Below are 26,047 nucleotides of genomic sequence, written 5' to 3' on the forward strand. Positions count from 1 at the left end.
CCAAATTTGAGATTCAAAGCAGTAGCTACACCACATACATCACAACACAATAAAAACTCACTTAGCGCCAGAAAATACTGTCAATCCACAACAACAATATACTTATTTATTAGTACAAATTTCTTGGTATTTTCTGGGAAACTGTTATACACCTTAAGTCTGATACCAAGCTTGCCTGATCAAACACTTTATCTATGAATCTTTTTTCCTTTTTAAAATCTATAACAGTTCAAGATACTGGACAGGTACAATATAGTCCATTTATGTTGTCATTTTCTATTACAGAATTTGATGAGAAACTTATAAAATCACTATAATAAATGCTGAGATTTGTATAACTACACGAAAGAGTCAATTAACAATGAAATGAACCTAAAGATTAATAACATTTTTATCTCTTTCTCAATCTGTGTCAGCTTGGACAATTATTACATGAATTTGTTATTTTTTCACTTTTGTATTTTCTAATAGTGTAATTTTGGGAGCTCAAAAATATAATTGAGCTTAATCAGTTTACACATGATCTTTTATTAGTTTGGCTGATTGAAAGTGGAATCCAATTATCAAAATAAAGTTTTAGTTTTGGTACAAGGAGCATTGACAATGTTTAATCAAAACTGTAAAATAATATTCCACAATAAATGCTGCCAAACAGGAATCAAATCTTTTAGAAATAGAAAATAAGAGTAGATTCTCTCTAAATCAAATCTTCAAGTAGAGAGGCTATACATGTCTTGCATTCAATATAATACTTTATTTCTTAAATTTTTAATCAGGAGTGTCATTCACAAACAATAAGCTATTTGTGACTTATGAAACAAAAATTAATACAATTACTAACATTACAATGAAAAATTAGAATACTTCTTACCTCTTTTGCAAATACCTCTCTGTTGCTACAGGTCAAATTACCACCCAGACCACGTACAAGGCAAAGGGCATATTCTGATTTACTAGTAACACCTGCTAAGTGAGACAAACCATTTTTTACCAACCCTATTAGTGAAAACGGAACTACAGCTTCACCATTTTGTAACACCCACTGTATACCTGTAATGGAGAAAAGAAATTTACTTTCAGATGCCTCAAACTGAAAATTAAAAGTTATTTAAATATTTATATTTTTTACTTTAATGTCATGACTATCACTTTTTATAAAAAAATATAATAAAATGCACAAACATGAAAAGTGACAAAAGGTACATGTGTGAAACATAAAGAGCACACACCACATGTAGTTCTTAAAACAGGAAGTTTCTTTCCCTGTAGGAGAACAGGTATGAATAATCCTTCTGGATCCTCTGTTAAACTATATCTTACATTATGATTTTCACACTGGATTCAATGCTGGATGATGTCCGACATGTTTCCATTATTGAAAAGTAAATAAGAACTACCGAGAGTACACTGAGCAGAAAGATTGAACTGGAAAGGGTTAAGGGCCAAAAAGTTTGCGAACTAACTGAAGAACTGTAAGAAAAGTTTGCCCAGAATCCCCCTCATGAGTGCTTTTACTTCTGTCTAAGGAGCTTGATCCCTCACAAAAGTACATCCTTTCAGAGGTGAGGGGGATAAGTACATGAAAATATGTATCAGATGGAACAGGGGGTGAGGGGGGGGGGGTTGGGGGGGGGGGGGCAAAACGAAAGAATTCGCCCAACCCGAGGTATGATGCAATCCCTGCTGAAGATGTGTGCCACACGTGACAAAGAGTAGTGAATGGAGCATCACTGATACCATGTGAACTCTGGGGCTCTGCTGGTATAGACTGGTGTGTCACCTGTAGTGTCCTGGGACCAAATGAATAACACAGTGGGAAACACACACATACACACACACTATGGAGCTTGATGTCAAACACCTCAAACAGCCAGATATTGGGCACTTAGCCAATGGAAACTGTGTCTGTAAAAAGATTGGGGGAGGGACCATTTCCCTGGGTGGAAAGTGTTGCTGAGAAACTGGATCAGATCAACATTAAGGCAGAGGAGGAAACTTCTTAGATAACAAAGAGACATGGAAGGAAAGAAAAGGCTTCCTAAGAACACATGGAGGGAGTTAAAAGGTCTTGAACCTAAGATCCCCAACAAAGACTGACTCAAAGTGAAGAAGGTAAACAGAACTCTTCTACTGCTAACAGGGGTAGTAACAGAATGAGCAAAGTCTGTTACTTTCAATTCACAGGTGGAAAACATCCAGCAAAGCTAACACAGGCAACTAGAAACCAAACCCACAGTACTGCAGTCTTGGTTTTTTGGGTAGCAGTTATTCAACAAGGCTATGCTCTTGTTAGCACCTTTTCTCAGTGGGACGAGTTAGTCCAGATGACCCTTTTTCAAAAACTTGGGGAATACACTAGTCAAGGCCTCAAACTCAGGAGGGTCTATCTGGATAAGGATGCTCTGATCTTCGTTTGTGAGGGGATGGGGACAGTTGAGTGGCTGAAGGAGATTGTGCCCAAGATATATTCATGGGATGAGGCAAAGCTGCTGGTCAACACAGCAACAGAACTGTTCAAGACCACTAAAATATCAGTCTGTGCGCCAAAACTACTCAAAGATAATCCCCCAGAGACTTTGTTAGAGAAACTATGGGTTCTGAACCAGAAAGTCTAAACAGAGGACCAGAGAATCACTCATCAGAAGCTTGGAACTGTTGGTCAACCCCTTGTGGTGGAAGTTGGAGAAAAAATCGTGAAGGCAATATTAAGGTTCTCACAGGTTCCTGCGAGGGAGATCAAAGACAATGATGGCAGCAAATTCGTAGCTAGAAGTGTTGCAGATAAACCTGCAGCAAACTATGGGGGCAACCACCACTTTGAGTCACCTTCTGGGAAGACAGGAGGACAACATTGCCTTGATCCAAGAATCCTCCAAGTACAAAGGGGGTATATCAGACCTTGGAGGAACTGGAGGTAAGCTGAAGCTGGTTTATGCCAGGAATCTAAAACCCCTCAGAACAAGCATTTATTTTAAAAATGGAATTTCATTTATGTCAATGATGAACTTCTATTCCAAGGACTTAGAATGAATTATGTAAGAAGGGACTGCAAGGAAAGTAGTATTGGTCTCAGTATACCTTCCTAATGAGGACAGTGCTCAAACCATCACAGGAAATTAGGAGACTGATAGATAACTGCTTGTAGCTGAACCAGCAACTGTGGGGAAGTAACAACATCAACCGCAGATGTGGGAACCTACTTTAATACCTATTGTAGAGTAACCTACAGATTGTGAATAGGGGTAAGGAACCTACCTTCAGGAATATAAGAAAGAAGAAGTAATCAACATAACTTAGACCATGGGTTTTAGGAGTTCTATGAAGACAAGACTGGGATTCGGTACACCTAAATTCATGTTTATCTGAAGTTAAAAATTCAACAAGAAATCCAGTACACTTAGAGGAAATTGCAGATGAAGTAACACCTGTCACTGTGACATCATGTTTGGAAAACATTCATGAAGAACCAGCAATTGCAGATTGGTTGTGATGCCAATGCCCATAACTTTACATGAGACAGTAGTGACATCAACAGCAAAGCTGAGTACCTACTTTAATACCTATTGGAGGGTAACCTAGAAATCTTGAATAGGGGTACAGAACTTACCTTCAGAAATGTACCTTAGTTGAATAAAATATGGAATTGCAATGAGAGCAACCACGAAGCCTGTTTAACTTTGTAAGAACAAAGTAACATGGGTAAAATATCAAGGGGGCCTTTACTAAATACAATCTGTATGGTAACCAAGTGAAACAGTCATCCTGGAAACCATTCAGTGAAGAGGTGAAAGATACAGCTGCCAGAGCCACTTCCCAATATTCTCACTAGAATACCAACACATCCATGAGGCACTCTGAGGAGGGAGGATAGTTAGTATACCAGATCATTGCATGAGAGGTTGGATGTGCTCCTCAAGACTCAGTTACCCCAATGTACTCTGGCAGATGATTCAGACAAAGATTCAACCCCTACGAGGTACTGGTTTACAGGTAACAAATGGGAATCTACTAAGGAACATGTGGGTTTCAAGAAAATCCAGTAGGCAATGGGAACAATTCAACTATTTTAATCACCAGGTGGTATCTTTCCAGCTATGCTGCAACAAGCAGGAAATGTATTAATCAGATTCCTATGCAGACTGTTTGGTAAGTTTAGCTGCAAAAGTTATTCCTAATGCTTGGAGGACAGTGAAGATTGTTGTCACTCAGATCCCATGAAAACTGATCACACCATGTCTAATGAGATGAGTTCAATCAGTCTATCCTCCTTTCTTCTAAAGGCATTAGACAAACTGGTTAATATACTCATTAGGGAAAGGAGGTTAACTGAAGTTCCTCTATGTGAAAACCAGCATGTGTATCAACCAGGCAAATCATTCAAAACAGCACTTCACCAACTTGTTGGGAAGGCAGAAAAAGCACTACACTTTCATAAAATGGTGCTCTGCATCTTCTTAGATACTGAGGGGACTTTCAGCAACACAACGTTTGAATCCATAGCTCAAGCTGCAGAAGTGCATAGCATCAAGACTACTATACACCAGTGGATGCAGTTTGCTAAGACAATTTTTGCCAAGGATATGCATATGCTTTAGTCATAGGAATACTTGGTAAATTTGCATGTACTGTTAGAACACTGACACTATAAACTCTGAACATCGTGTATAACTAGTGTCAGAAACAGGATCTAAAGCAGCAGTTTACAGACTTGTTAGGTTGGTTGGTTGGTTTGGGGAAGGAGACCAGACAGTGTGGTCATCGGTCTCATCGGATTAGGGAAGGATGGGGAAGGAAGTCGGCCGTGCCCTTTCAGAGGAACCATCCCGGCATTTGCCTGGAGTGATTTAGGGAAATCACGGAAAACCTAAATCAGGATGGCCGGACGTGGGGTTGAACTGTCGTCCTTCTGACTTGTTAGGCTGCAAACCTGTCACTACAATTACATAAGGGATGCATAATTAATTCACATCATATGTTTCACAAATATTCAGTTTATTTAACAAATGAGGCACCAGGTTTCAAAAACTGCCTTATCCACCTTTGGTCAGAACTGAATTGGCAGCGATTTCTGAATCTACTTCATCCTGTCCAACATCCAGTTAATGCATGATGTTCCAAACCATGTCATATCTCATTAATTTTAAATGTTAAATACCTGCATCTATTGCAAACAATGTCATATCCACTTTTTTTCATGTTGGTTCCAAAACTCACATTGTTAATGTTGTTTCCAAAAACTGCCTCATCCCCAAACAACCTTTTTTTTTTAATTTAACCCCAGTTCTGCTGTGGATATGTATATATGTACTGCTCTGTCATTCCCCAGGTGCTGTGGACACATACAACCACACAACTTGCATTTTCCTACAGTGCTATTGATGTCTGTATGTGCCCTGACCCGCCGACTTCTCATTGTTGTGGACAGATTACTTCCATATCTCAGAGAATAAAAAAGTTTAGTGTACTTATCATACAATGTAAGTGTGTCTTCGCAGGCCCCATTTTGATATCTTGAACCATTTATTAAATATGATGATTGTTATGATCACTTGATTTGTGATGCATGCAGTCATCCATCAGATATAAACATCAGCAGCTTGAGGATGAAACGAGATATCATTATGCTCTCAATTTTAAATAAAATTTCAGTACCTTACCTACATTTCACTCACTGCAATGTGTGAGCTAAAATCAAAGTTTACACAATGCATTTTTACCTCTGCAAACTTTTTAAAATATTGTGTAATCATTTACTTAATACAATGCAGCACAGTAACTATGACGTACAATGAAAATAAATTTAGTCCTTTATGGAGCAAAGATATCAGAGTGTAAGATGTACAAAAATCAAATTTTTTTGCCTAATAGTTTTATTAAAATTGGATGATGAGTATTTCATAACAGCCAGCAAGTCCACCTGAACAGAACTGGGAACATTGCATGCAACCACCTTTTGGATCTAAAAATCAGTATCTCGAGAATGAAACAAGCTCTCAATTTCATGAAAAATTTTAATATCTTACCTACATGAAATTTTTTCACCTTATTGTTTTCTTAAAGTCAGTTGATGGGTATTTCATATTGGTCAGAATGAAGTCTCTTAGCACAAGCACCAACCAACATTTGGCAAACAAAAACGGCACCCCTCCTCACAATGCAGAGAGTACATCTGTAGCAGCGAAAGGGTTAAAATATGATTCTGTAATGGTTGTTATCCATCAACATCAAGTTTATGATAAGAACTGAAGTGCTATTTGAAACTTTATAAAGATTTACCACTTTCAAAGAAGCACTGGATATATAATATTTAAGTTTATAGGTTGCCAGCAGTGCAGCATTTGGCAGAGAGCTGGTGTAACTTATGTATAGTTTGGAATGCTAAAGGGGTTTCACTGCATTGTAACAATTTGTGGATTATCTACAACATGTGGAGAAAGTAAATAGAAAGAAAGGTATCAAGAAGATTAGTGTTACAAATTCTTGGGAAAAGAGGACAGCATAATAGGTATGTATCAAAGAGGTCGCCTAACAAACCAAATTGTGTGAACAAGAAAGGTGTCTTTAAATGCAGTGAGCCTAGTATACAATACATTATAAGACTTCACAAAAACGTCCACTGCATCCCAACAAAACAACATCAAGATGAGGTCATCGCTCAAGGCACTATTTAACAACAACTAGTACGAAAACATGAAAAAGAAGGCAGCAGGAATATTGTGTCTGTTGTAAGGAGTACTGCTATCTTAACGTATCAATATTCTACTCCTTACTTATAGCTGCCTTCTGGAATGTTTGGAGAAGAGCAAGCCTTTTCTATCAGGGTGCATTGTCCTGCCATTTAATGACAACAATGACCCAATCCTAGTGATCACATGCAGTCCTGGAGTGTGCAGAAGAGTTGGTGTTGAGCTTCTGTAAGGAGCTGCCACATGCTGCTGCACCACGGATAAGTAATGTGCAGAATTTTGTACAAATGGTATTAATAGTTAAACATGTTAGTTCAGTTTGCAGAAAGGAAGTAGTTCAGTAATTCAGTTATTTCCCAGAAAGGTGCACAGGGTTAGCTAAGAGATTAATGATTGAGATATAGTATTTGAGAATCAGTAATTGTCATGAAGAAACATACTGTTAGTAGAATTTAAGGGAAAGTGCTTCCATGATCAATGATTATCTGTTTAATTAATGAGGAAATGTAGCAATGGTTGCTTCAGTGAATGTGAAACAAACATAACTGTTAAAGGAGACTGGATGAGCACATGCATTATTAGGGAAGTGTGTTCATGCTAAGTGACAGTTTTTCATTCTTCAATAAAATAACTTTGTTATTTAAAAAATGTTAAGAGACTAGGCATGTGATCGGGTTCATTTTGTAATGAAAGGTGATTCTATGTAAAAACTCCTATACTTGAGTGTGATAGTCCGACAGCCACAAAAATAAACAAAAGGCAAGACATTAATGAGAGAGACAATGAGCTTTAAAGCATGAAGTACTTCCTGAAAGTGAGTCCAATAAGCAGTAATTAAACATTGATTCAGGTATGGCAGGAAACCTTCCCTTCTGTTCTAGACATCAAGAAAGACAGGATTCAAAACCAATGCAAACAACATTTATTGACTGGTGCATCTCCTAGAAGAAAAGAAGGGGGAGACACACAGTCAATGAAGTTCTGGGGAAGGAGAGAAGTAGTTAAGAAATTTACTGATAAACTGTAGCCCATTGATTCACAATATTATTGGCACAAATCTAATAAGAAATACCTTTATTCTGATCTTAGTGTAAGGGAGCTTTGAAAGACCTACAGTTAATCAATTGTTCGAAAATCCAACATCAAATAGAGAAAGAAGAAATGAAGATAAAATACTAATTTTGACAAATATGTGATACCAAATATAAGTTTTAAGTCTCCCGGAATTGGTTTGTTTCAGTGTGTCTGTGACTGGAAAGAAGAGTGAAGATTTCAACTCTTTTTCATGAAGATAAAAACCTTTTAATTATAAAACTGAGAGTGTATGCTGTTATAAGGTAAGGTATTTGTAAAGTTAATATAAACTGAGGATTCTAATGCTGAGAAGTTTTCCTTTGACTGCCAGAAGAACATGATACTAACAAAACTTCCTGACAAAGCAGCATATTATGCTAGACAGCTGTGTGCTTGTAAATTAACATTATGTAATGGTAGTTTGATGGCACCTAAAACAAGAAAAATTTGACAGTCTTAACTTGGTTTGAGACAGGTCACTGTAAAAGATCACACAAAATTTCATCTGCAATGTATAAGTGCCTGACAACTTTTGAGTTTGTAGGTATCACCAATTACATTGAACTGTTCTGCTATGGCTGTTCAGGAAAAAGGATAAATTATGTAATAATTAGAAAGCTTTGCATTTTGACTGTGCAACAAATCTCCTGTGAATGTTAAAGAAGTGCGAGTAGTCTACCCAGTTGTTGGCCACTCCTTTCTTCTGCCAGATTGTGTATTCAGAAGTATTGAAAATGCTGTGCACAAGAAGTAAGTCATTGTTTCTCCAGAAGAACATTTTCAACTTTTTTTGAATGAAGGCATTGTCAAAAAGTTAGGAAGAGATACATATAACTTAAGGGACTGGAAATGGTCAGATAATGGAACACTGAAAACTCCATCACTTTGGCACTTAAAACGCTCTAAGTGCAAATATATGTACATCGAAAAAGGCAGGTTGTCTGTTGTAGTAAGAGAAGAAGTATCGTATATGTCTGACCTTTCAATGTATCAATCACTTATCAAGAAGGGAAAAGGGTTCTTTAGCCACCACAGACAAACTGCTATATGGAGTACCTGAAAAACCAGAAAAGTTACAGGATGCAAACCAACTGTTTTCTAAACATTATGGTGATCAGTGGGTTGATAATAAAAAACTGTCATATTATAAAGAAATAATGTCTAAATGGAACACTGCCATTTGTAGAAAATGTCCATGAACTACAAGAAGATGAACTGAGGGTTTAAAGAACAATGGCATCCTTTCCTGTGTTTCATTAATACAATACTCTCTAATAGTTATGTTCTTATGTTCAATTCAAATTTTCTGTTCTTGTAGTATTTTTTTCCGAATTTTTGTATCGGTAGTTAATGACTTATTATTTTATTTTTGATTGTGATACTAATATTATTCACTAATGTAAATTAAAACCACACCACAAAACAGTTGATAATAATTAAACATGTTGTCTTCAATATAGAATGTTCATTATTATTTAGGGCCAAATACCCTCCAATTCCTGAGTTGCAATTCCAAAACCCACCTTCTTGTGTGTATACAGTCAAAGGGATGAAACTTCACAAACTGATTTTTTGTGTTGGTAGTTATGTTCTGACCCAAAGATTTTAGCACATTATTTAAGAAAACTGCCTATCAACATTCTCATGCTTTGTGAAAACCAAAAAAATGTACCTGAAATGTAATTATAAAAATATGTTTATTGCAGAAAAATTATTTACACTAATTTAATTTGAAACATGACATGCCATTGATTTCACAACTGCTTTGATGTTTGGCTCAATTTTTTGTCAATTTACACGAACGAATGGTGAGGGGCAGGGTGCTATCAGATCAACAGCAGCCCACAATCTGTGCATCTCTGATCTAAAGCATAGTCCCAAGAAAACTGTTGCAGTACTGTTCATCAGGAAGCACCTCCAGGACATATACTGGAATATTAAGCTCTTCAACAAAATTTTTCCAGAAGAGGGGACAGTTAAGTATCTACGAATAACCCTAGATGCGAAACTAGCAGAGACTCCTCAGATAAAGAATATAAGTTACAAGGCATAATTTGCTCTTATGTGCACTAGGAGGCCTGTGGAAAAAACTAGAGCCTTAGTACTAAGTATTTTCATCAGATTTCCACCTCTCTAATAAGAACTATTATAATTTATAGTGCCACAGAATGGTGGAATATAGAAGAATAGCTGTCAGGAGCTTGAGAAGGTGCACAGATTGGTTTACTTAGCCATAATGGATGGAACTACACTCCCACTGATGGGTTGGAGATCATATTTGGCACTCCTCCAGTATGTCTTTCGGTTACAATAGAGGCAGCAGGAGGAGCATACAGATTGAAGAGAGGAAAAAAAACTTCCAGCTGCTTCAAAAAACATTTCTATGTAACCATATCAAATAGAAAGCAGTGGAAGGAAGAACCATAGTACCATTCAGGTAACATAGTCTGGTTTACTGAGGCACCAAAACAGAAGAAAGTTCTGAGGCCAGGGTGTACGGAGTGCAGCCTCCTGAGAGTGTAGTTTCTCTACGAAAACTGGAAACAGTACTCACTATCAGTGTATGCATGGAGTGAATCTACATAGTTGTTACAATTATTCAAGTATTCAAATTCATTCAGGAAACAAAGAAGCTCTAAATCTCTATCAGGCCCTGCAATAAGATCAAAGATCATTGCACAATGCCAGGGAAAAGCAACAGAGTAAACCTGCTGTGGGTTCCTGGCCACTCAGGAGTTAGTGTTATCAAACAAGCTGATATGCTATGCAGGACTAGGGGTGATGACTCCATTTTCTGGATTGAAACTTGACTTAACCATCACTAATATTATCATAAAATCTAAAATATGTAGCTGGATCAGGAAGCAGCATACAGAATATAGGACTAAAACCAAAAAACAAAAATGGGACGTATCAATGATTCTGAAACCATGTTTTAAGACAAATGCTGCAATTCTAGACTTCAACATGGGCCAAATTAAATTCATGGTAACTCTAATGACTGGCCATGGAAGCTTCAGGAAACACTTGCACACAATGGGTATAAAAAGGGCCCTAAACACAGACTGTGTGGTAAAAGGGATGGAAACTGCACCACATTTAACCTTCCAGTGTGAAGCATTGGAGGCCAAAGGACAAAAAATATTTGGGTCATTTATTCCTGAAGAAATTATGGCTAACAGAAATCAAGTTAAGGGACTCGTACAACTTTTTAAGGATACTGGGTAACTTTTCTAGAATGACAGGAAGATATACTGAACAGTAAACTTAGTTTCATTGTGAGCAACAATGGGAAAGGGCCACTGTTGTTTTGTCTCTCTGGCTAAATCAAGTCAAATAAAATGCCCTGATATTACTGACAAGGAATAGGAGAGAATGAAGATCAAGATGTAAATTGCCGTTGATGATGAAGCCATTAGATATGTAGCACAAGAGCAGACAGACAAAGGATAAAAAAGGGAATCTGCCACATCTTTTTCAAGGAAATCATTCTGTCAGTTGTCTTAAGCAGTTTAAGGAAACTATGGAAAATCTAACTGTGGATGTCGGTTGTGGATTTGAAATGCTGTCCTACTGAATAAACTTCCAATATGTCTTACCACTGCCTACCAAGGGTCAGTACCACAAGACAGAGACAAAGTGGAAAAGGAAGAAATAAAATGTCATTCAAGAATGTCACCAACATATTCTGGAATACAGAAGATGTAGGAAAGAGCTATGGAGAAAATAGAGAGAGAGAGAGAGAGAGAGAGAGAGAGAGAGAGAGAGAGAGGAGGGACAGAGAGAGAGAGAGAGAGAGAGAGAGAGATGAACAGAAGAATCTACAAAGCAAGTACAAAATGCAAAGGACCAGAAAATTTAAAAGAAAGCAAGAGAAATGACACTGGAAGATGCAGAAAAAGTGAGGGAAGGTTAATATAAAGCATACAGGCATAACAGAATTACAGAAAAATGATGAGGAGCGTACAATATGGAAAATAAAAGGCAATAACTGGGAAATGACCACAAGCCAACACTTAGGAAGTACCCCCTTTCTATCCCTTTCTCTGCCTTCCCCTAGGTTATATTTCTCTCTGTACACACTTTGATCTTCAACTATTCCTCTTTGTCCCTAACTTTTCTCTTTTTTTCCTGCTTATGTTTTGTTCACTAATTCTTCTCTCCCTTTCGCTTGGTTCCTGTGTACACTGTTTAAATGACCTGTTGTCACTTTTGGTGTTCATGTACTACCCAAGTCTGCCCATTTGAACTTGTTTCCTTTACAGGTGTGTTTTAAACTCTAATACAGCAAGTACCATATCTGACAAAGCCATGTGTTAACATTTCCCATTCTGAAATCTTGATTTTGTGCCCCACTGATAATTTGATCCTACCTTGATGAGTCCATCTTCCCTTGCAGTTCTTTGTAGCTTTCTACTTATTGACAGATAATATTCACACTTCTTTCTCTCATTAACTTTTCTTTTGTTTTGGCAAGTTGCAAACCTTAAATGAAAAACCTTTGTTTCTTTGTGGTCCTGACAGATTTTCTTGACAAATTCTTGAAATCTCTGTCAAGCATTCCTTCTTTGCATTTACTCACTCTACCAAGACAAAGCACCTGTGATTCCAAGTACATGATCCTTTTCCATCTATATGTGTGTGATAGTGAATCTGATGCAACCTCACATGGTGGTAAGTACATTCTTTACTTGATTTTATTTGCTGGAAGTTGAATCAATGTTGGGAGTGTATTAAATTACCTTTGTAAAAATAGTCATCCATGTAAGAAGACAAAAAATGAATACAGTCATCAGATTGAGTCTCCAACCAGGCAGCTACTAAACCTTTCACATCAATATCCTCTTCGCTGTAATATGAAGAAAGTAACAATTATTTCTAATTTGTATTGCAAATTTTCAGTGGCTATAACAAATTATGGTAAATAATCACTAAAATATTTTGATTCAATGCAGTTTCTGTACTTAAATACATCAAACCGTTTAATATAGTGTTACATGATATGATTTTAAAATCCTTATGTTGTACAGTTAGGACTTCTGTGACTGACAATCAAAAATCCACTGAATATTGAGAAATAGAGAAAAATATATACATATTTAAAAACTTAATATCTAGTAACTTAAAAACTGTTAAGGTGTTTTCCCTATAAACAAATCCATTTCTTAGATCCTAAATTGTGTAACTTTTCTGTGATATAGCAATATCAATGAGAAGTTGCTTTAATCCACTTTTTGTCAGTAATTGTTTTGATGTCCCTGCATAACACAGTAATTTCATGACTGTCAGTGCTATTGCATTGGATGCGAATTGGAAGTACTTGACAGTTGATCTGGAACAATAAAATCTACTGTTTTTCTGAAGGACAGAACTACTGTTTATTCTATTAGAATCTAATTTCATTTCACGTAATTAAGAAAACTAGGAAATTCATTGTTTGTTTCATGTAAATGGTGTAAACTTCAGTAATGACATTGTTAGTTGGCAGAATTGAATGTCTAAACATGTAAACATATTCAAAACTATTTTGTATGTATGCCTGATCAATTTGATGTGGTAATTTTTAATATTAATACCAAAAGATGTAACATTAACAATGAAATAACTGTTTAAAAAGGTACATAAGAATGGAAGCTAGCTCGATGGGCATCATTGCTGGTCAGAGGTTCTGTGACACACCACCTCTGTCATATTGTCCAATAAAAATTCTATGAAAAGTATAAAGTTAAAGGTTCCTTAATCCACATAGCGTGCTGAATGTGTCTAAGACATGAATCCAGTTCTCAGGAAGAACTCCAGGACAATGAGCAGATAACAAATTAAGTATCCTGAGGTGCATCACCCGTACAGACTGTTCACATTTCATGCACCCATGTTGGCTGTTCACATTTTGTTGTGTATAAAACTGAAGCAAGGTTATAGCACACAATGTAGCATGGACTTCAGCAAGCTCACATAGTCATTTCCTTTTAAAGAAGTAGACATTATGTCACAATGTAGTTGGAATATTAGGAGTTAATCAATTGTAACGTCACATGTAGCACCACATTTCAAAAGCTATTCTCTTCTTGACTTAATAAGTCCCCATTTTACTTCCATACAAGATTACACTCCAAATACCTTCAGAGAAGACTTTCTAACACTTAAATTTATATTCAGTGCTAACATATTTCACTTTTTGAGAAAAGCTTTTCTTGTTACTGGTTTTCTGCATTTTATATCCTCACTCCTTAAGCCATCATCAGGTATTTTTTGTCCAAATAGTTACTCGTCGACTACATGTAGTGTCTTGTTTCCTAATCTAACTCCCTCCACATCACCTGTTTTAATAAGACTACATTCCAATATCAACTTACAGCTTTTCTTTTTCAAGGCACTATCCAGTCATTCAAATGATCATTCAAGTCCTTTGCCATATCTTACTGATCTACTGTGTTATTGCAAACCTTGAAGGTTTTATTTCTTCCCACTGAACTTTAAATCCATTTCGATTTTTCATTGTTTCCTCCTTTTCAGCTACTGCTTCCCTTTCAGGCCTTTTGACTCTCATAACATCAGTCTGCTTCCTGTGCAAGATGTAGATAAGTTTTTACTCACTATCTTTTATCTCTGTTACCTTCAGAATTTCACAGAATGTATTCCAGCCAACAGTGTCAAAAGCTTTCTCTAAATCTGCAAAAGCTCTAAACATAAGTTAACCTTTCTTCAGTCTACCTTCTAAGATAAGTCATAGGGTCAGTATGGCCTTGGGTGTCCCTACATTTCTTCAGAAATCCAAACAGATCTTCCCGCAAGTTTGGCTTCTATCAATTTTTCAATTCTTCTGTAAATAATTCATGTCAGTGCTTTGTAACCATAACTTTATTAAACTGATGACTGGTTCTTCCAGGGATTTAATGATTCCTTGGGAATACACTCTACTCTGGGAGGCTTGTTTTGATTTATGTACTGAAAGATAACAGAGTGAACATCTGCATTCTTTTTGGGTGGACTGGGAATGGCAGTACAGGGAATGAGATTCTGAATAGCGTGGACAGGGATTCCAAGTCAAGCATAAGTTTGTTGGAAGACTCCTGGGTGTAGTTTTCCAATGTGATGCAGAATTCCAGATGCTGCAAGCACTTAAGAGTACAATATGTATTTAAGACTTCGGGTGGATCAAAAGATGTTAAGGGAACTCATAGACTCTGAGAAGGGAGAAAGTTGTTGTTTCACAACAGAAGCATGAGGACCTCTGTCTCCAGCACACAAGTAGCAAAATTTGTGATTGTGTTTTTTGAGCAACAAGTGGTCACACATGGGTCAAGTTTTGGGACTTTGAATATTTCACGAGTGCATCAAAACTTACAATATTTCCACATTAAGAGTTTGAACCCTTAACTGTATATTTCTGGATATACTCTGAGACTGCTTTGTGATTTTATTTCTTTTGTCAAATAAATTCTATGTCTCACATCATCCATAGATTTCTCCCAGACCTTTTTTTTTTTTTTTTTCTTAACCCCCCCCACCCCCCCACCCCCACCCCCCCCCCACCCACCGCATCGTGCTGCCTTCATACCTCTGAATGGCAATATTGTTCATTCTATTTCTATCATGCCACATACAATTAAAAAATTACTACATCCATCACTTGTCTTATGAACTTGTTGATTAAATGTAACTTTATACCTGAAGAAAACCATGCCCATACGAGAAATCGTTGCAGGAGATGCATTGCTTAAATCATGAGTCTCAAAAATGAAGTTAACATTTGGGCCAAACTGAATTCTCCAACCAGATGGTAGCGTTAGAAGACGATTGTCATCAAGAACTGAATTAAGAGACTCTACCCATTCTGGATCAACATCACCATCACATACTATCCATGACTGCTGATCTGGAAAGATGTTTATTATCAATGCATAAAATGTCATTAAATGTAGATAAATTAATGCACAAATTACAAAAACAACAAATAAAATTTGAAAGCAACTGGACAGCAAATCTGTCAGGCTACCCAAATTGTAATTATATCAGCTATGCAGGAAATGACAGATTGCTACTTACCATTAAGAAGACACATCAAGTTGCAAACAGGCACGATTAAAAGACACTCACATATAGCTCTCAAATGCAGCCTTTGTCAGTAAGGAGAGACACACACAAAAAATTCACACACACACACACACACAAGCTAGCACACCGCGTGCACACATGATCACCAACTCCAGCATCTCAGTCTGGAATGCAAAGTCACGTGGAAATTGTATTTGTAATCATCATCATCACCCTCGGAATACAAAATCTACTTGCAACAATTAAAGTTGCTGAGAATATAGTGTAATGAATCTATTGAGAAAATTATATAACTGATCCTCTTCTACTTCCATAAAATGTTAAGACCCATCTCTTCAGTACAATCAAAAACATCACATCACACATTTTGAACCTCTACTTAACAACGTAATTTTTTTCTTGTATCCCCCTACTATCCATTCTCATTCTCATTCAGTTATCTTTAGCTGTCTGTAATTATCCAACAAAACAGGTAAGAACACTATTGAAAAGAAACAAGGATATGAGGTGGATAAATCCTGGTAAAAGTATGTTTTGCTAGGACTCAGAGAAAAAGAAAAAGTCACAGTCTGAAGCTCCATTATCATCATTACACCAGATTCTACACTCCGTCATTCAAAAAGTAAAACTCATACTCATATAATAAAACACCACAATAATAATGCAAAAACTATTTGGAACATTATTGAACAAAGAAACAGACAAAACTAGTAATCAAAATCAAACTGAGCCACCAGAATATACCTTCACATCACTGGCCACCAAATTCAATGATTACCTCCTCACAGTGACTGCAAAGACTGCACACAGAAATGAACAACCAAATACAGATGCCTTAGATTTACTTTTGCAGACACTGCATGCACCATCTACAGCCTTTAATTTCAATATTATGAAATGAATAGAGTGCTGCCCACAATATGGAGGAGATGCTAAGTCATAAGTCATGGAGAGGCACAATGGAAAGACTGCTGAGCACGTGAGCTTCTGGCCAAAAAGCAAGGAGGCAGTGATCGTGTGTGTGAGTTGCACTTGCGTGAATGCGTGTGTGTATCTACTTTAGAAGAAGGCCATTACACCAAAACTCAATTGTTTAGTAGTCTTTTTGTTGTGCCTGTCTGCAACTCAACATCTTCTGCACATGATGAGTAGCACTCTATCCTCTTCATAGTATTGTCATTATTCTGTTGTGGATTTTCCATTATTAGACATAAATTTCAAAAATACAGCGTCTAAGGAGATTAAAGAATTCATCAGGTCACTAAAACATAGTAATTCTACTAGCTATGATGGTGTTTCTAGCAGATATTAAAATCTTGTGCTGACTTGACAGGATTATCCTTAAGCTATCTTTGTAATCCATTAATGATTCAGGGTGCAAGTGCCGTGTGGAATGGAAGCAGCTATCTGGAGGCAGGGGAGGGGAGGGACAGCAGTATGTGCGTGGGGAAAGAGAAAAGAGCTGTCTGGTGAAGTTACTAGACTGCCAACAGGCACAATGTCAGGTGGCTGTCAGGTAGGGAGGTGCGGATGCAGGGTGGAGAGAAGTAAAAAAGGTGGGTAGTGAGGAAGGTGAAAGATGGTGGGTGCATTGGCAGAGGGTGACACACAAAGTGGGTGGGAGATGGGAATGGGGGTAGCTGGTAGGAAAGACGGGTGGAAGCTGTTGGGTGGAGGGTGTGGGGACAGTATGTTACTATAGGTTATAGGATAATTTTAGGAGTGGTGACTGTGTTGTAAGGATAACTCCTATCTGTGCTGTTAAGAAATGCTGGTGGTGGAGGATTCAGATGGCTTGGGTGGTGAAGGATGTCATGTTCATCTGCATATATGCCACAGGGTAGTCTACTTTGCTTTTGCACAGTTTGGTAGTGGCCATTCGTCCTGTTGGACAGCTGGTTGGTAGTCACATCAATACAAAAAGCTGTGCAATGGTGCAGCTTAGCTGGTAAATAACATGGCTGCTTTCACACGAGGCCTGACCTCTTTGGGGTATGATAAGCCTGTGATAGGACACAAATAGGAACTGCTGGGTAGGTGGATTGCACAGATCTTGCAGCAGAGTCTCCCAAAGGGATATGGTCCCTGTAGGAATGCGTTGGTATTGGGAATGGAATAAAGATGCACTAGGATGATGTGCAGGTTGGGTGGGTGGGTGATGGAATTAGGAGGTATTGGAAGGATCTTGGGTAGGGTACTTCTCATTTGAGGGCATGATGATAGGTAATCCAAGACCTGGCAGAGGATGTGGTCCAGTTGTTCCAGTCCCAGGTGGTATAGGGTGATGAAGGTGGCACTGTTTTGTGGCTGTATCTTGAGGGTGATGGAAGGATTGGGGATGTGAGGGGAAAAGGAATGGGAGGTCTATTTGTGGACTAGGTCTGGGGGACATATCTGACTGTGAAGGCCTTGGTGAGACCTCAGCATACTGGGCTAGGGAGTTCTTCTCACTGTAGGTCAGCTGTAACCAGATGGCCAGACCATATGGGATGGATTGTTTGGTGTGGAAGCCATGGCAGTTTTCAAAATACAGGTACTGTTGATGTTTGGTGGGTTTAATGTGGACAGAGGTGTCTATGGAGTCATCAAAGAGGAGGAGGTCAACATCCAGGAAGATGGCACACTGGGTCGAAGAGAATCAGGTGAAGAAGATGGGAGGGAAGATGTTGAGGCTGTAAGGAATGTCTTGGCCATGAGTCCAGATCATGATGATATCATCAATGAACCTGAACCATACTAGCGGTTTGGAATTTTGGGAGGCTAGGAAGTCTCCTCTAGATGGCCCAGGTCAGCATAGGATCGTGCCATATGGATGTTCATGGCTGTGCTGTGAGTTTGCTTGTATACCTTCCCTGCAAAGGAGAAGTACACTGGTCCAAAATTAAAGTAACAAATGGAAATTTTGCAAGATTGCATTTATTTTGCCACAAAACATTATAAACAGGTGATAGTAAAGCAGAAACAATGTAAAAAATACAAAACATAAACAACTGCAACATACATGACAGTAGACAAAAGTGTCCTTTTTCCAATTTAATGGAACTACACACACATTGAGACAACTGATTAATGTGCTCAGCAAGCAGTGTGACCACCTCTGGCAGCAACACAGGCCTGATAACAATGGAACATGCAGTGAATGATGTCATCAACATCATGTTGAGTCAATCACACCCTATTCTTCCTGCAGAGCTGCTCGCAAGTGTTGGGGAGTAGTTGGTGGATGCTGACGTGATAGAACCCATCTCCACAGTGCACCCCAGACACGCCCTATGGGATTAAAACTGGAAGAGCGAGCATGCCACGCCACACATGCTATATCTTCCATTTTGAAGAAAACATCAACCACACATTCCGTAAGAGGTCTAACATTATTGTCCATCAATACGAAGTCTGGACCCACAGCACCTCGCAACAACCACACATGAGGCCTCAAGATCTCGTCATGATACCTGACAGCAGTTAAACCATACTGATTCACCTGTACAATCTCATGAAGAGACGATGAGTGGTCAGCATAATCCCTGTCCTTATCATTACGGATCCTCCTCAATACCAGTCTCTTACCACAATATTTGGGTCCCAAAATCATGTTCTACATTCCCTCCAGAGGTGAATCCATCAAGAATCACTCTCCAGACCAAACTGGAACTCATCTGTGAGAAGAACATTGCCCCACTGTTCGACTGGTCCAGGTGGCATACTGACAACTCAACCCTAGGTGTTCCCTCCTGTGAAGACACATCAGAGGCACACATGCAGCAGGTCTCCGACAATAAAGGCCACTCTGACAAAGCCTTCTGTACACCGTTTGCTTCAATACAACACACCGAGTGGATGCTGTGAGGTCAGATGCCACTTGCCATGCAGTACTAAGGCAGTACCTTTGTACCCTTACACCCAAATAATGGTTCTCTCTTCCTGATGTCACACATGGTCGGCCCTGCACTGCTCTTAGGGATACAGTTTAGGTCTCTACAAACCATCACCACATTTGAGAAACAACAGAATGATTCACATTGAGCCATCAGGGCACATCAGTTCACGAATGTCCTGCTTCCATTCTTTCTATGGCTTTCCACTGCAGAGAGTCTGGTAGGCATCTTTCCTGTGCAATACTGCACCATCTGTGACTGTGTACAAAGCAATTGTGGATGTGGGACCAGCAGACAAATTCTACCCCATTTGATGGGTGCCCTGATATCATCGCTGCTGTAGTTGTCAATTGACAGAAATGGCATCTTCTGTGCAGAACACAATCAAACGGACATCTGTTGGCACAGCCAGAATGCCAGTCTGGCCATGGTGGCCAGAGATAGAGGTCATGTATGCATGAGACATGCCTGCTTGTGCAAATGTGTGCATGTTTTCTTTTGTGAAAAACACTTTGGCCAAAACCTCAACATGTAAACAGTCTTTTCATTGTGCCTGTTTAGAACTCAACATGTCACCATTAAGGTGTTAAATTTCTCATGTAGGTCATTACTTCTATAACCCTGTGACCTTTTTTCTTTCTTCAGTAAACGGTAGAAATAGTTTATGTTGTCCTGACTACAGCATCTACATGGAGTTCTTAAAGACATGTTATTCCCAATACTGCAATTTACTTTTTAGCTTAGTATTTGAACTAGATGGTCACTAAAGCTAGCACTGTAAATTCTCACTAAAGCTAGCACTGTAAATTTTTAATGAAGTGTTGGATGAACTCTTCTTGACTAGAAACTAATCTTAAGCTATTTCACAAGCATCCATTACTTGAGTAACACCATTTACTTCAGTATTTAAATTGTAGAGCGTATTAATATTCAAAAGGGCCTCTCTCTTCACACTTTTGTAAGAAAATCTATTTTGAAGTCTTCACAAATTACCAAAGCGCATTCGATTTTATTTGCTTTGTTGAGCAATAAATCTAATTCATTTAAAAAAGGTTCAAAATGTCTAGGTGGTGATCAGTAAAATGTAACAGTAACCAAGTTGAGTGTTGTAATTTTTATAGCTGCTGCTTCATAGTCCTTTTTGATATTTGTTCACATTAAGTCAGGTAGGGTAGTAAAATCCATATTTTCATGCTTGTAAATTGCAACTCCACCCTGCTCACTTTCTGCAGTAATATGACTTTTGTTATTTTTGTGTGTTGAACTGATTCAAGGCTAAGCCAGTGCCCATAAGCACATTATTACTGAGATGTACTTCAGCTCATCTGTTAGTAGTGCATTAATTTCTTGTGTATTATGGTGATAAGTTTTTATATTGTGTTCATTCATTGCTTAGTAGTCATGTGTTAGCTTCCAAGCAAGTATCAGTGTTTGTTACATAGCTGTGTGATAAGTATTATGCACACACTACATTGTGCCAGTCGGCTGCGAGTGTAAATAAAATAATGAGAGCCTGGACTACTCCATGATGGACCAGGAATAGCCTCTTCACTCATTTTAAAATTGGAAACAAGAGCAATACACAACACAAAGCTAAGAAAAGTACACAAAACAAACAGCTACAATGCAATTATTTACCAAGGTTGCCAGTGTCATAAAACTGATATTTCAGGCACAACCTCTATCGGTATCTTACGCAACCATATGTCAAAAACTTGCCCCCCCCCCCCCCCCCCCCAATAGTAGATAAACAGCAACCACATAATATTAAAACTGAGAAAGCAGCAGCTTTTTTCAAAATAGCAGCTTCATTAGTTGATTAAATTTAAATGGCATAAGTGAGAATTATATTACGCAGTACAATGATAATTTATAGTTAACATAGTACAAAGATTAAGAATCTGTGGTTTCCTTGTCTCTTGTTACAGTATAACTTGACTCATTCCACATCCCTGACAATTCTTTACCTTGATGGTATCTATATAACATGGTGAATGAATGAGAGTATTAATTCCTGGAGTCCCGGTAATGTGATGAAGTATTATCTGTTTCTCCTCACATTTCATTCTGTGTTCTTTAGCTAAGTAGTGATCCATCAACAAGGATTTCTCAATTTGCTGTAGATTTGAGGAGTGACAGTGTTCTATATGCAAACTTTGAACAGTGCAAAATGTTTGGAGAAAGTAACATTTTCCACAGTGCCATGGAACGCTGTATACATCATGCTTCCTTCGACTGAGAACATCTGTAATCAATGATATGAAACTACGAATACCCAGCATACACAAAATTGGAGGCTGCACAAATAACCTGAATCATCCATTTTGATGCCTATTTAGATGCACAATATCTAGTTGCATTGGTGTCACAAGTCCCAGCAACCACATCTCAACTGCAGATCATAACCAGATAGACAACTAAAAATGGAACATATGTTGATTTTAGGATGCTGTGCTAAGCCCTAAAAAATTCCACCCCTGGAAAATCCTAGTCAACTACACTTTTTTTTATGAAATAGTGTCTGATGAGATGTTAAATTACAATCTTCCTTCTTATATCTGACAGAAGCGTTGTTTTTCAATTCTTTCTTCTGATAGACTATTGATTAGAATCCTTCATATGATACTTCAGAACACAGTTAACTTTCACATTACATATTACCTGACATCTCAGAATATACATGTTGTGCTGCTAAAGTAAGTACACCATCATTCCACTGCCTTGTGTCTATGTCAATCTGGCCCAGAAACTGAGTCCTTGGCATAGCTTTTGGATTCATAGTGTACTGCTTAATTGGTTGACTGAGTTTCCCTAGAGCCTGGAACAGATGTAGTAATCCCTCTTACTACTTGCATACAGACAAATGGAAGGCATAATTTTCACAGTTTTGAGTAGAAAGACAGTGCTATGAATCTACAAATGAAAAATAATGGAATTCAAGTAGGGAACTTATAAGGGAACAACAATGGCCAATGGGTACTGAATAAACTGAGTTAAAGAGTGTAAAATGACAATAAATAGCATTAATGTAAAATGAGCAGCCCACCTAACACAAATAATGCGCAGTACACAATAATATGTTACTGAAATTGAACCCAGGAATAAAACCTGTGATCCACAAACATAAACTATAATGTTAAAACAGAACATTAAAACAATTAATTTGTTTGGTGAGATATATAAAAATGCACTTTATTTAACTGGATAAATAAAAAATTGACTCATCAAGTGGCAACAGAAGATACGCATAATAGATGGTGGTAATTGGCAAAGTTTCGGAGCCAGTGGCTCCTTCTTCAGGCAGAAGGGTTTGAAGGAGAAGGAAGAGGGGTAAAGAAAAAGGACTGGAGAGGTCTAGGAAAAGGGATAGATTTCTGGAAAGTCACCCAGAATTGCAGGTCAGGGGAGACTTACTATACAGAATGAGAAGGAAAGATGATTGTTGATGACTGCATCGGGTGAGATTTGAAAACCTGAGAGCTTAAAGGTGGAAGACGAGGTAATATGTAGACAGAGATTACTGATTAAACATCATGCACTTAGATTTTCACTCTTATTAACTCATACATGATGTTTAAGCAGTAATCTCTGTCTGAATATTATCCTGTCTTCCACCTTTAAGCTATCAAGTTTTCAAATCTTGTCTGGTGCAGTCCCCAACAGTCAGCCTTTTCTTCTCATTCCATATGGTAAGACTCCCCTGACCTGCAGTTCTGGGTCACTTTCCTGAAATCTACCCCTTTTCCTAGACCTCTCCACTCCTTTTCCTTCACCCCTTTTCCTTCACCTTCAAACCCTTCTGCCTGAAGAAGGAGCCACTGGCTCCAAAAGCTTGCCAATTACAACTGTCCTCTATGTGTGTGTTCTGCCACCGCTTGGTGAGTATCTTTTTTGTCTATTCAATTAAATAATTTAGTCAATAATTGATTATTTTTGTTGTTATAAAATGCACTTTACTACATTTAAAAGCAAGAAATTTGTAGACTGTGTGTACAGATTAGATTAGGATACCTGGAATTGTTGGAAGAAGCTATGTTCTTAGTGTTCAAATTAAATACACAAAAATCTTATTTTCAGCTCCAAATAAAAAAGGCACATTTACAAACAAGTGATCTTATAATATCATAAAACAAACAATGGAAAATCCAGGAAGGAATAATAACAGTATTGTGAAAAGGGTAGTCACCACTCACCATATAGAGGAGATGCTGAGACACAGATAGGCATAACAAAAAGTCAAACATGCCTTCATCAGAATAGACAACATACTATCACAGGCTCACAGAAACACAACTCACACACATGACCACAGTCTCTGGCTGCCATGGGCAGACTCTAAGCAACAGTGCATGACGGGAGAGGCAAACTGGGTGGTGGTGGTAAGGATGAGGCTGGGGCAGTAAGTGGGAGGGACAGCAGGATAGGTGTAGGGCACAGTAAAGTCCTGCTAGTGGGAGCATACAAGGGTAAGGTGGGGGCAGAGTAAGGCAGCCAGGTGCAGTTGGGAAGTCAGACAGCACATAGAATGCAGCAAGGTGGTTGCAGCTTAGCTTGTGGATCACATGACTGGTTTCACAGGCAGTCCTGCCTTTGATGTGCTAGGTGATACTGGTGACTGGACTGGAGTAGGTGGTGATGGGAGGATGTATGGGACAAGTCTTGCAGCTAGGCCTATTACTGGGTTATGAACCATGAAGCAAAGGGTTTGGAGCAGGGGCTGTATAGAGATGGACAAGGATATTATGTAGGTTGAGTGGGTGACAGAATACTACTGTGGGAGGGGTGGGAAGGATATTGGGTAGGACATTCCTCATTTCAGGGCACAATGCGAGGTAGACCAAACCCTGGCAGAGACTGTGATTCAGTTGCTCCGGTCTTGGGTGGTACTGAGTCTGAGGGGAATGCTCTCCTTGTGGTCAGATGGTGGGGTTTTGAGAGGTGGTGGGTGAATGGGAAAACAAGGCAACAGAGATCTGTTTTTATACAAGGTTGGGAGAGTAATTACATTGTGTGAAGGCCTCACTGAGACCCTTGCTGTGTTTCAAAAGTGACTGCCTGTCACTACAGATGGGATGGCCACAGGTGGCTAGGCTGTGTGAAAAGGACTTCCTGGTAAGGAATGTATGGCAGCTGTCAAAGTGAAGGTATTGTTGCTGGTTGGTAGGTGTGATATGGACGGAGGTACTGATGTAACCATCTTTGAGGGGGAGGTCAACATCAAGCAAGGTGGCTTGTTGGGTTGAGGAGGACGAGGTGAAGTTGAAACGGGATAAGGTGTTAAGGTTCTCGACAAATGTAGATAGGGTGTCCTCACCCTCTATCCAGATCACAAATAGTGCTTAGAAAGGATTCCTCTAGATGGCCCATGCTGTTTGGCATGTGAGTGCCCACAGCTGTGCCTTGAATTTGTTTGTAGGTGTTGCTTTTAAAGGAGAAGTAATTTTGGATGACAATATAGTTGTTCATGGCGACTAGGGAGGAGGTTGTTGGTTTGGAATCACACATCAGGAAAGGTAGTGTTCAACACTGGCAATGCCATGACTTAAGGAACATTAAGGTAAAGGGATGTGGCAACAACAGTGACGAGCAGGGCACCATGTGGTAAAGGGACAGGGGCTATGGAGAGTCAGTGGAGGAAATGGTTGGTATCTCTTATATAGGAGGGTAGGTTGCAGGTAAGAAGATGAAGCTGTGGTTGGGAAGCATGTAGAAGGAAGGAGTACAGGGACATGTAGGGGTGAGGAGAGAGATGGACTCCAGGGGGAGGTTCTGCGATAGGCCTAAGGATTTGACGAGAGACTGGAGATCCTGCTGGATTCCTGGAATCGGGTCACTGTGGCAAGGTTTGTAAGGTGAATGAATCTGTCTGCTGGTGTAGTCCTTTACCAGGAAATCCTTGAGGTTCAAAACAACAGTCGTGGAGGTTTTGTCAGCAGGCAGCTTTATAAAATCAGGATAAGTTCTTAGGTGGTGGATTGTGGTTCTTTCTGCAGCTTTTATGTTAGCTTACCTGTTGAGGAATTTGGGGAATGATGGTGAAGCAAGGTTCGAGATTAAGAAATCCTGGAAAGATAATAGAGGGTGATTTGTGGGCAGTGAGGTTGGATCACAGTTGGAGAAGTAGTGACCTGAGTAATGCAGGGTTCAATATTGGCCTTTGGTTTAGTCTGACTGGTAGGGTTGGTGGCGAACAAGTGTTTCCACTGTAGGGACTGGGAGAAGGTGAGAAGGTCTTTCACAAGTCCTGCATGATAGGATTTGAGAGTGGGACAAAAAGTGTAGGGCCTTTGGAAAGGGCTGATACTTCTCCGTGGCAAAGGCTTTTGGAGGGAACACTCATGACTGAACCATGAA

General features: G+C 38.8%; 1 protein-coding gene across 1 annotated transcript in view; it reads right to left on the minus strand.

Annotated features, from left to right (window-relative positions):
• Nucleotides 1-26,047, minus strand: part of LOC126457597 (cytoplasmic dynein 2 heavy chain 1) — an 808,157-nt gene that overhangs the window by 377,308 nt on the left and 404,802 nt on the right. The window contains exons 34-37 of the mRNA XM_050094037.1: nucleotides 22,355-22,511; nucleotides 15,432-15,639; nucleotides 12,503-12,609; nucleotides 872-1,050 (exon numbers count right to left, since the gene is read on the minus strand). Of these exons, the coding sequence (XP_049949994.1) occupies nucleotides 872-1,050; nucleotides 12,503-12,609; nucleotides 15,432-15,639; nucleotides 22,355-22,511 (651 nt within the window). The remainder of the gene's footprint in view (nucleotides 1-871; nucleotides 1,051-12,502; nucleotides 12,610-15,431; nucleotides 15,640-22,354; nucleotides 22,512-26,047) is intronic.

This window comes from Schistocerca serialis, chromosome 2 (genome assembly GCF_023864345.2).
Source record: "Schistocerca serialis cubense isolate TAMUIC-IGC-003099 chromosome 2, iqSchSeri2.2, whole genome shotgun sequence".
NCBI lineage: Eukaryota > Metazoa > Arthropoda > Insecta > Orthoptera > Acrididae > Schistocerca > Schistocerca serialis.